Genomic DNA, 12,438 nt, shown 5'->3' on the forward strand with positions numbered 1-12,438 from the left:
AGAAATGACATGTATGTATGATGGAATAATGTTGCAGTCTGTGAATTTTCTTTCCCTGTGGATGTTGAAATGACTCGGTATTCATATAGTGAAATTATAACAGCAACCTTAAAGATTTTCTATAGTTTAATAAACTGAGAAAACAAGTATAAGCTTAACTGCTCAATCAACCTACAAAGTCACAACCTGCATCACATTGAAACTACACATGATGCAGTGTGCTTCAGGCCTCTATAATAACAAGTTTGTGTATGCTGTGATTGTCTCATTTTGGATCCCTTTGGCAAAAAAGTGTTTATAGTCTGAGTCACACCTGATGAACCTGCACTCTCCTCTCCCTCTCCTCCCTCCCCCACCGTCCTCTCTCTCTCTCTCTGGAAAAAACAGTCAGGTTTTAAAAAAACCCTCAGGGCTGAAACTCCCTGCTGCTTTACATTTAGTGTCAACAGTTGAGGAGCTGAAGAGGTGTTATTGCCACACAAAGTTCATGGGTTGATGGTAATCGTCAGGGAAAAACGAACATTTGCAGATATAGTATTTGTGCACTTGTTTTTGACTGTCACAGCACACCGAAAAGTATATAAGGAAAGTATATAAATCTTACTTTTCAGCACATATTTGAAATACCTTAATCTGCACAATGTAGCAAACCCATGTAATACAATACTTTAGTCCTCACGTGGCAGTCTTCCTCTGAGTCTGTGACAGTTTCCCTGCCTCTTTGACCTGCATTAGGGGCCCATGAGCTCGGTGACAGACAGATCATCTGTTACAGAGCTACAGGTTGACTCATACTGTACATGCAGGCTTTTAGCAGGGCTCAATAGCCTTTAAACCACCAACATTGAGATGAATCACTGTTTAACGCCTGCTCACTGATAGCTATTTCATTTTTTAAAAACAACAGTGTGTTGTGTACACACACTGACACAATCTTATCACTTAATGCTAAGACAGTCAGTACACAGAGACACACTCATCAGAACAGACATGAACTGTTGATTAGATTGGATTTGATTTTGTCTCTACTGTTAAACTATTATCTGTATGCATGATATGCTGTATTTGATCTACATACAGTCACATTTTTATGAATTGCTCATTAAAGAGTTGGTTCACCTACATTTAAAAAGAATAAAACAATTTGTCTTGATTACCCCTAGTGATATCTGAAAAATGGATAGTTTTGGTTTAATTAGTCCAGGAACTATTTCTTTATAGTTAGCTCCAGTAACAAACTATCCACAGTGAGTGTGAATCTTCCTCAGCAATCAGGACACTGTCTCTGGAAAAACCCAACTTTTTCCTGCTGTGAGCACCTCAAACAAACTTTTGGAGTGGAGGCAGAAATTGCAGTGTTAAAACATCTGCATTGGTAGGCATAGATTCAGTGGTTTTAATTTTATTTGAGTAAACCAACCCATTAAAATTAAATATAATTCACTGTACCCAGTTCTGTCAGTATCACCTTTATGACAGCTATAAACTCCTGCTGCTTCCTTTTTGCAGTAACCTGAGTACAGAACCTTGTGTACAGTTTGGTTGTCTGTAATTTACTCCCTTGGCAATCATCTTAGCAGCAGCATGTATCCATAAACAGTCAGTTGGATCTTGTAGTGTATGTGTCGCTCTGCTCAGATAGCCTTGATGACCTCGCTCACCTCTCTGTTAAAAGAGACCCCCGTATCCTATTTTTAGCAAGAGGAAACCGATCCAAGGCCTGCTCTCCTTCTTCCAATAACACACTGGAGTTAATGCACATGTACACAAACAGACATGCGTACATGATTTGGGGTTTCTCCGCACGTGCAAGCAGAAACATATGTAAATTGGATTGAAAAATAATCTGTTTAACCAAGGCAGAGGTGTCGCTTCCTACACACTCCAGCATAGATCAGCAACGCCCTCTGCAGGTCAATTTGCCTCCCTCTCATACTGTAGCTTTTTATGTGGTGCCAGTTTATCAGCTCCACCTTGCTAAAACTTGTTCTGTCTGATAAAACAGCCCTGCAATGACTTATAGTCTACATTCATGAAGGTTGGAATGTTACATTTTTGCTCTCTTTTAAAGAGGCCATTTTGGTGCTGTTGAATTGTATTGCATTACAGTGAGTGAGAGGAGTTTATGATATTTTGTCCACTTGGTTTGTATCAGTGAGGGAGGACAACATGTAAGCAATTAATTGAAAACTGACCATACTCATAAAAGTGATTTTTGCAGAACCTCTCTTTTACACAATAACTGTTGTTACACACACTCTGACGCACACACACACACACACACACACACACACACACACGGCTTATGTCTGAGGCTGCATGGACTATATGGTATGGAGGATATCAGTCCAGAAACCTACACCTCATTCACTTGCAATACCATGGCAATATGTATGTCCATTTTTATGTCCATGGGACCAAAATCTCTTCATAATCACAGTAACCATGGTTCCTGATCACAGACAAATAGTAACTTTACTGTAAAGCCCAATTAGCTAACTGACTATTATTCAATAGTTATCTGGATTCAAACCTGAAAAAGAAGAAACCTGAGACAGATATTCAAACAAATAAACAAAACAAAATGTCAATTAAAAAAAGATGTTTCTCAGAACAGTTGGTCAGTGGCAAGCTTACATTTTATTTCTGATTTAAGAGAGACTGCTGTTGATACTTTAAAACATAGGGTGTGTGTCAAGGGTCTGTGTAGGAACAGAATAAACAGATTTTCATGTGGCTAAATAAAGCTAATAAGTCTTCTATATACTTCTAAAACACAATATAGGATCTGCCAAAGACATGGCCAAGAGGATGTACGGCTACATGAGGTCAATGTAATTTCTGAGTGTCACTTTCCTCTCGGTAAACAACTGAGTATTTTCTTTTAATATGATGAACACAATTAAAGTCCATGACCCTCACTTTGGCCTGCCGCTCCTGTAATCCTCATGTTTTTGTCTTGGCACATCCAGAAGTACAGACACACACTCATAAACGTTCTGAAACACACACACAGCTGCATAAAGGCAGTCATAACTGTTTTGAATAATTGATCAGTAGTGAAATTGTGTGGCTCTAGGGTTTCCATTCTGTCATTGTCCCTGTTTCGGGTCGATGGGTGGCGAGGAAAAAGTAAACTTCTCATGCGAGTTACTCATCATGTACCAGCCCCTCCACACACACACACATGCACACACAAGTGCACATAAACACACACACTCTTCATTCTCATGGCAGAGTGTGGGCTTGGATTAGCAGTGTCCATCTATCTAGAGAGGTAAAAGGAGAAAGAGAGACCACTGAAACAACAGCTTCATTTTTAACTCACATGTGTATTGAACGTACTGGAACTTTGGGGCAACTGTTGTAGGAGGTGTAGGACCATGAGAGGAAGATGCCCCGGGACAAGCTGATCACCTCTGAGAATGACAGTAAGATCATGCCTCTCTATATTTCTATGACCAAATTGTCTTGGTGATTTCCACATTGTGTGATGCAGGAACCTGGTCAAAAGATTACCTTTATTTTTTGAGTTTGTGTGGATACAAGTTTACTAGATTTCATTGACTTGAGCTTTAGTTTTTATTTAATTTTTTTGTGATTAAAAAGAGAAAATCATTGATTATTTACCTGTACTGTTTTTACCAGTAAATACTGTAAGTAAACTGGGTTTGTAATGTGTTTATTACAGATTTAGCAGCGATAACTGATTTTAATCTACAAGAAAAAGGACATCATAATCCTTAATGAGCTCAATAAAGTCTTAAAGTCAGAGGCAAATGAGACAAAACAATAGAGTTATTGACAGGTGATTTCTGGTTTTAATTGTTGATAAAAGACCGCCCATCAACGTACATATATTTACCCTCCTACTCTCTTGCATCTCTCTCACTCAGCTGCATATTTGGGAGCTGTCCTCTGGCCCCTGGCTGTCTGCCTTGTCCTTGTGGGCTGAACCACCCCGTCTCTCTTCATTAGGCCATTGTTTGTCTCTTTTGTGCCCCTCTGCTGCACACAGCCGTAATGACCTGTGTGCTGGCCACTCTAGTTACATTAAGAACACACATCAAAGGCCTGGCTACATAAATATCTGTTCAATCCATCAGTGGTCCTTATTTGTTTTCTCCCTTTATGCTCCTTTACTGAAGACAATAGTGCCAGGTACACAATGGAGTAGGCTAAGCTCGACCAGTGAAAGGGGTCATTGCTGTATTGAGGTCATAAAAAATTGACTGGATTTTATAAAACTGTAGGCAAGGGTAGGTAATAACATCAGGATCAAGAAAGTGAAAAGAAATAAAACCACAGATAACTGGATTATATTGTTTCATATGATGCACATTTTCAGAGGAGATTTACATGATGATTATTTAGCTAAATGATCTCTCTGTTCACAGTTGACATTGGACTGGAAGGACTGGAATTTGCAGGTGAGAAGTTCTTATGTATAATCACTGAAACTTCCTATGGCTCGGGCGTCTAGGTAATCATAAACAGGTCTTTACTGGCAGGTCTTTACTCATGTTCTGTAGACTTGTAATTGTTGTCTTGTGTGTATTTTCTGTCTGGCTTCTGAGTTTGGGATTTTGCTAAGGCTATTTGGTCATGGGTTGCTCTTAACTCTCTAAGCAGCCTCTCTGCTTCCACCATCTGTCCACCTGGTCTCACTGCTCCATCAGTTTATGTGTCATGACCAATTACCATTGGATTATTGCAGCTGGATAAAAATAAATCAATGAGAAAGAAGGATTGAAAACATAAAATATGTTATAGCATTGCAGAAAGCAAGAAAGTGGCAACATCACATTAAGGAGCATAGCATGTACGTTTTTACTCCAGGTGACGAGGATGACGTTTCCACGTTTCAAGAGGAACATGAGCAGGAAAAAAGCAGACGAAAAAGAAGGAATAACGACAGAGAGAAAAAGAAGAAGGGAAATGGAAAGAGAAGAGGAGCTTCTAGAGCAGGAGAAGGTGAAGAGGAATTGCAAGACATAGGTGAGAGTAAAGAAAGGGGCAGGAGAAGGAGGGCAAAGAATGATGGAGATGAAAAGGAAAGAGAGAGAGATGAAGAGGAGCAGGCCAAAATAAAGAGTGACAGGACAGCAAAAACTAAGAAGAAACTAAAAAATGAAAAAAGAAGAAAAAAGGAGGAGGTGGTTGAGGAGGAGGAAGATGGACTAGCTGAAGATGGAAATGCCAAGGGAAAAAAGAAACATGGAAGTGCCAAAAAAGAAGAGAAAGAAGAGGGTGGGGGCAAACATACAGTGAAAGAGAAAGTAAAGAAGAAGAAGAAGAAGCACAAGAAAGTAGTCGAGATGAGGTAAATTATCATCCTGTTACTACTGACGAAAACAGATAAGCACCATCACTTTATGCCATGCACACAAGAAAGGTGCAAAGACATTTAAAAAACAATTTCTGTTACACTTCAGTTCAGGACAGGAAACAAGTGATGAGGAAGATGTCAATGAAGAAGAGGACAATGAAAAGAAAGTGGTCAGGCCGGAGTCCCTTTCACCGGAGGAGCTGGAGAAGCTGAAGGAGGCGGTAGATGAGAGGAAAAAACTGATCCAAGGTCTCAGGGGGAAGCCCTGGCCCATGAAAAAGAAACTCACAACTTTAAGGTAAATTCACTTCCCTTTAAATTAGAGTCCTGAAATGATCAGGATCCTCTGAGGTCACAGGATCAACCATAAACTGACCTCTGATTAAATCAAATCATCTTCTTCCTTGCAGAGAGTCTCAGGAGTTTGTGGAGAAATACGAGGGAGCTTTGGGTAAAGGGAAAGGCAGGAAGCTCTATGCATACAAGGTTATGATGACCAAGGCAAGGAAAAAGTGACTGCTTTGATCTATGTATATAATTATTCAAATAATATTGTTAAATATATGAAGTGTTTTGATTTTACTCCACTTTATATATATATTTTTTTAATTATTTTTTTTAGAAATGGATGAAGTTTCAACGGGACTTTGAAAACTTCAAAACTGCCTGCATTCCATGGGAGATGAAAATCAAAGAGATTGAAAGTAAGTTTTGTACATGTTCCCTCAAAGCTTCAAGAGACAATTGACACAATAAAGACAATAGACACAAAGAGTCCCTGCTTTAAAGTGGCAATGGTATAACTGTCATTCTCATGTTTATCCTCTACTCCTCCTAGGTCATTTTGGCTCCTCAGTTGCCTCTTACTTTATCTTCCTGCGGTGGATGTATGGCATCAACATGATCTTGTTCAGTCTGACCTTTGGCCTGGTCATGGTACCAGAGGTACGTGGCTTTAATTCTGCAGAAAAAATGTATGACTTTCCTGTACTGCATCTGTGTATCTGTTCAGTCTTTAGTATTGTATACGTTGAGGTCTTTGTAATGACATCTTCTTGCTCACCTCTGCTTGCTAACAGGCATTAATGGGGCGACCCTATGGCAGCATGCCAAGAAAGACGGTCCCAAGGGCTGACGAGGCCGGTGCCATGGACTTTGCTGTCTTATGGGACTTTGGAGTCAGTTGGCTATATATGAAAACAGTTAGATGTTGTGTCCCAAACTTCTTATAGAAAGTCACAGTAAGAACTAACAGCTAGAAATCTGTGACTGTGTTCCACAGGGTTACGCCCAGTATTCAGTCCTCTTCTATGGTTACTACAACAATCAACGTGCCATTGGCTGGCTCAAGTTCCGTATGCCTCTGTCTTACTTCTTAGTTGGTGTGGGCACAGTGGCCTATAGCTACATGGTGGTCATCAGAACGTGAGTTTATTATGGCTGCATACCACTTTGTAATGTCATTTAATCACATCGTTATACTGAATCTGTAATTATTTTTGATTAAAGGATGGCCCGTAATGCGAACGAGTCAGGAGTTGGAGATGATAACAGCTTTAATTTCAGCTGGAAGATGTTCACTAGCTGGGACTACTTGATAGGAAACCCTGAAACTGCAGACAATAAGTTCGCCTCCATCACCACCAGCTTCAAGGTCAATGCAGCTGACTATAGTGTTTCAGTATAGTCATGGTTGTCATATACATTAGATATTCACCTACATCTTGCATATCCCCTCTACTGCCTCTCCAGGAGGCTATCTTAGAGGAGCAAGAAAACCGAAAGGATGACAACATCCATCTGACTCGTTTCCTGCGGGTGCTGGCCAACTTCTTGGTCTTGTGCTGCTTAGCAGGAAGTGGATACCTCATCTACTTTGTAGTGCGCCGCTCTCAAAAGTTTGCCCTCGAAGGGCTTGAGAATCACAGCTGGTGGGAAAGGAATGAGGTAGAAATGAGAAATGAGAGAAAGTGAGACAGAAAATCAGAGAGACAGAAACATAGACAAAAAGGTGTGTGTGTGTACAATTTTAACAGCCGATACAACTGGCTTGCAAGTTAATTTATTGAGTGGTCATCAGCATCTTACATTACTTGCACCATTGGATGTCAATTAAACTGTAAATTAAGAAACCCACTGCCAATTAAATGTCTTTCCAAGGATGTAATAGTTTTTGCTTCTGGATGCATTACTGTAACAGTTTAACCACCATCCAAAACTCCTGTGTACATCCATAATCCACTCAAAAAACAAGGGTTTCTCAGTGTGTGTACAGTTTTCAGTGAACACACTGCATCAAAACCTTCTTAGAATAATATGTAAATATGACACATCTAATGTGTTAAGTCCATTATCATGTACCATGTCAAGTGACAAATTGGCTTACCTCCCAAACACTGAGTTGTTCTGTTGTGTCACACAAGCTTCCTTGAGTCTAAAGCCCCTCTGTTTTTCCAGGTGAACATGGTCATGTCATTACTGGGGATGTTCTGCCCCATGCTGTTTGACGTCATCAGCTCCCTGGAGAATTACCACCCCCGTGTCGCCCTGCAGTGGCAGCTGGGTCGCATATTTGCTCTGTTCTTGGGAAATCTCTATACCTTCATCATTGCACTAATGGATGAGATCAACCTCAAAGTGAGAGCTAATGTGTGTGAATGTGGTATTTACTTTATTTTACATTTCACTTAACTCAAGGTGTGTGTTGCAGAGGGAAGAGGAAAAGGTCATAAAGTTTAATGTAACCACATGGGAAGCCAGTCATTACAATGGTACTGTATCAGAAAACAGCACTGTGTCACCCATCTTTATCCACCCTGCTGATGTGCCCAGGGGGCCCTGCTGGGAGACCATGGTGGGGCAGGTCAGTGTGTGTGTGTGTGTGTGTGTGTGTGTGTGTGTGTGTCTGTGCATAGACCATTATGTAACTATATGATTATTATTTGTTGTTTAAGCAGAAAGATATGGAGATCCAAAGTGTGCCATTTTTATTTATTTCAGCAGTTTACATGTCCACAAGGCTGGTCATATTTTCAAATATCAGTTTCCCCAGTGACAGTTTTATTTCTTATGTGATTAGATTAGTTTGTCTTAGTGCAAATGAAAAAATATCAGACTATGTCACAAATTTCATGACTATTTTATCAGTTTTCATTCATGACATATTCTGTTCATTAAAAAAAACAACTATATTTGAGGTGCAGATGAAAGGTGAAAAAGATAAAAAGTTTGAGCTATTTAAGATATGCATTAAAAATGAAAGTGTATTTTTTGATACCAGTACATATTGATCACAGTAAACTAACCTGCACATGTATGTAACATATTTTTAGACATATACCCAGTGATAAAGTGGTTAATAAAAAACTTCATAACCTTCATAAGATGATCATCATGAGACAAACAACCACAGATATCATCAAACATGAATTACATCTTCAGGAAAATATGAATTATTTCTTTGTAAAATGTAAAATTCATATTATACATTTCACATGGTTCCTTACAGGAGTTTGTGCGGCTTATCATATCTGATACCATGACAACCTACATCACACTGCTGATTGGTGATTTTTTGAGAGCTGTGCTTGTTCGTTTTCTCAACTACTGCTGGTGCTGGGACCTGGAGGCTGGATTCGTGAGTCATCTGTCTCTAACTGACCATTGTATTTTTTTTTTATAACACTGAGCATCACAATGGAAGTAAATTGTAAAGGTGGCTGTGAAAGTGTGAGTCACAGTTGAGTTATTTTTGCCCCCCCCCCCCCCCCCCCTCGGTAAAGCCATCGTACTCTGAATTTGATGTTAGTGGGAACGTCCTGGGCCTGATCTTCAATCAAGGAATGATATGGTAGGACAGAGACGTAGTTTTGTCAATTTTGATGTTTTTAAACATACTCACTATCAGTAGCACTGGAATGTTACAATAGGAAACCAATTAGTGATGAAGAGCAGCACTTTTAGCCTGTCCTCCATGCATGATTTGCCTAATCTTTTGCTTCAGGATGGGTGCTTTCTATGCCCCCTGCCTGCCTGCCCTGAATGTCCTCCGACTCCACGTGTCCATGTACCTGCAGTGTTGGGCAGTGATGTGCTGCAATGTGCCACAGGAAAGAGTCTTCAAAGCTTCTGGCTCCAATAACTTCTACATGGCCATGTTGCTGGTCATCCTCTTCCTGTCCACTCTGCCTGCCATCTACACCATCGTCACCATCCCCCCGTCATTTGACTGTGGGCCCTTCAGGTAATGTGAGGTTTGTTTAAGGGATCTGTCATTTATAATCTTATTACTTGGCTTTCTGTAACAATCACTCGCTTCTCTTTAGTGGCAAGAATCGTATGTTTGATGTGATTCAAGAGACATTGGAATCGGACTTCCCAGCCTGGTTTAGTAAAATATTCAGCTATGCCTCCAACCCTGGACTGGTGCTACCTTTCATATTGCTTATGGTGTAAGTCAGCAGCAGACTATGTGAAACCATGTTGCCATTGCTTCCTTTTAGGGGTAACGTGTCTGGTTCTTTGTCGTAATAATCTGTTATTTTATCTTTCAGGCTGGCTATTTATTACCTGCAATCCACATCCAAAAGCTACAAAGAAGCTAATGTGGAACTGAAGAAGAAACTACAAACAGTAATCCAAGATTTGATTTAGTATATCCTCTCATCACTAGTTATCTAGTTTCTACCATTCAAATAATAATATTTCCAAATTTAAGTGGAATTAAGGTTTGTCTCACAATTACATAACAAACAGCATGTCACAGTTTTAAGCTCTAACATGTTCTACCTGAAGAAGAAGAAAACAGGGAGTTTCAGGGCAAGAAAAAATAAGATGTGAAATATTTGTTTGTTTATTGTTGGTCATCTAGGTTTGTTTCAAGAATGCATTTCAACATCCTCAGTGCTCCTAAGCAACGCACAAAATGCACAAGTGAACCCAATCTGGACCCACACCGTGCTGTTGTAGTTGTATTTATAGCATCACTCCAGCAGATAGCAGCAGAGTTACAGCTCAAGTCTGGGTGCCATCAAACTGGTTCAAAAATATTTAGCGGCATACTTAAGCAACAAAAAAGGATTGTTATGTTTTAAAACATTTTCTCAACTTTTGGAGTTACACAGTGATCTCAGAGTGCATTGAATGTTTCCTGTCATCAGTCCTATATTGTTTGTATTTCTCTTTCAAGCAAAATGAAGAGAACAAGAAGAAGAACAAGCGAGCAGCATTGAAGGCTGCAATGGATTTAGAGGAGGCCAGAAAAGCTGCATCAGAACAACAAAAGAACAATAATGCTTCACTACAAGATCATCAAGGTGAGATACAGGTTTAAAAGAAAGATCTAATGCAACAAAAAAAACTATTGCTAAACTGCAAGACATTTTAATGAATCAATTAGATTAATTGAACATGAAATCAAGGTGTTAAAAGATATTTTACTTCACACAAACAATCTGAACTAATGTATCATTTCAACATTTCTGTTGCTACATGTCTCCGTGCAGCAGGTGGGGAAGAAAACCATGGCAGCAGTCAGAGGTTGTATCATAGTAAGAATGGACGCAACCCACCTACTTCTGTTAGATACCAAGAGCGTCAACTTCCAGCCACCAGAGCCCCTATCCCCAGGACTCATCACCACAGCAACCACGGGGCTCCTGGATACCTGCCCGGTTTCACTCGACAGAGTGAACCAATGATGTACAGGGTGCCGAGCCTGCAGAGACACTGAGGGGCTTATTAGCAAATGCCCCTCAAAACCAAGCACTTTACTGAGAAAGTAATGCTCACATATACGAGACAGTGACAAGGATGTTGACGTGATGACAGTTAGTGCTCATTTTTCCACATTGTTTTCATGACAAAAACAAAGTTAGATTAACATGTGCATTCATGCAGTTGTTTTGTTTATATTTTCTCTCTAATATTAAATTGAAGATCATTTTTACTTTCTGGTGATGCAAATGCTGTTAACAGCATTTTAAAGTTGAATGCAGTTGTTCCTTTATTTATTGAATAAATACATAAATAAACAGGAGCAGAATATAATTTTCTTTCATGTTGCAGTGCATGCAGTTTTTCTAATGTTTCAACTAAACCCATGAGGGCATCACATTTAATAACCCATCTTTAACTTTTGTTCCTAACCTTATCTGACCTTTTATTTCCCAAACAAGTTCAGCTCTCCCCAAAATTATAATCATTTTAAACCATCCTGGCACATTATTCTTCTCTTGGCCTCTCAGAGAGTGAAAACAGCTGTCTCTGGACCTGTGACTGGGCCAAAGTATTAAACAATTCATTAGACACGGAGGCCATTTAACCTAGCTAGCTGGGCTTAAATGGATCGCTGACTCAAATCTGGCAGCACTTACACACTCAATGTAAATCTGTCCTCAACTGTATAATACAGATGTGATACTTTGAATGAACTTGGAAAACACACACAGAGTCAGATTTACTCCTCAGAATCTGTGTCAAACACTCAGATTAATCAGTCAGTGTAAATCCATTCATAGTCGTCTCCAGACCTTCATCATGTAACATAGATGTCTGACTCGTATCATCTGATAACAGCGTGGTCATATCCAGTGTCCCAATAAGTGATTCTGCTCTGACATGCACCTGCTAGACACTGTGTGACATGTCAATCAGCTGGCCATTCAAGTGATCTGTCAGTCAAATGTAAATGTAACAGTATTGTCTTGTTAGTTATCAAGCTGACATTCAATATATTGATAGTGATTCAGCGTTTTGTTCAGGGCAGATTTAATTGAAATGTAAGATGTATGCAGTGTTATTGAGGAATAAATGGGCTGGGGTGGGCAGGTTGTTCTGCAAAAACAGATATCTGATATCATATCTGATATCTCTGTATTTATTATCGTAAATCATGCTTTTTTGTGTGCACCCCAGGAAGAATAAAACAAATAGGTGTTTTTAAAACAATTTCATTGTAGACTTTTATCTGTTTATGCAAATTAAGTATTTAAAGGTTGAATCTATTTCATATAAAACAAACCAATAAGCTCATAATGCCAATGACATTAAATTACTGAGCCAATCAGATCCAATTCCACCGAAGCTCATGATCAATTAATGGTAAGTAA

At 39.5% G+C, this 12,438-nt stretch overlaps 1 protein-coding gene across 1 annotated transcript; it reads left to right on the forward strand.

Moving 5' to 3' along the window:
- Nucleotides 1-4,820: 4,820 nt before the first annotated feature.
- Nucleotides 4,821-11,130, forward strand: tmc1 (transmembrane channel-like 1). Its single transcript, XM_053325569.1, has 18 exons — nucleotides 4,821-5,323; nucleotides 5,436-5,627; nucleotides 5,740-5,830; nucleotides 5,952-6,033; nucleotides 6,168-6,274; nucleotides 6,409-6,507; nucleotides 6,612-6,754; nucleotides 6,839-6,983; nucleotides 7,082-7,276; nucleotides 7,787-7,966; nucleotides 8,040-8,192; nucleotides 8,838-8,966; nucleotides 9,112-9,179; nucleotides 9,333-9,572; nucleotides 9,655-9,780; nucleotides 9,883-9,961; nucleotides 10,518-10,644; nucleotides 10,837-11,130. The coding sequence occupies exons 1-18, from the start codon at nucleotides 4,821-4,823 to the stop codon at nucleotides 11,058-11,060; spliced, it is 2,883 nt and encodes a 960-aa protein (XP_053181544.1). The 3' UTR covers nucleotides 11,061-11,130.
- The last annotated feature ends 1,308 nt before the right edge of the window (nucleotides 11,131-12,438 follow it).

Source organism: Scomber japonicus, chromosome 9, assembly GCF_027409825.1.
Source record: "Scomber japonicus isolate fScoJap1 chromosome 9, fScoJap1.pri, whole genome shotgun sequence".
Taxonomy (NCBI): domain Eukaryota; kingdom Metazoa; phylum Chordata; class Actinopteri; order Scombriformes; family Scombridae; genus Scomber; species Scomber japonicus.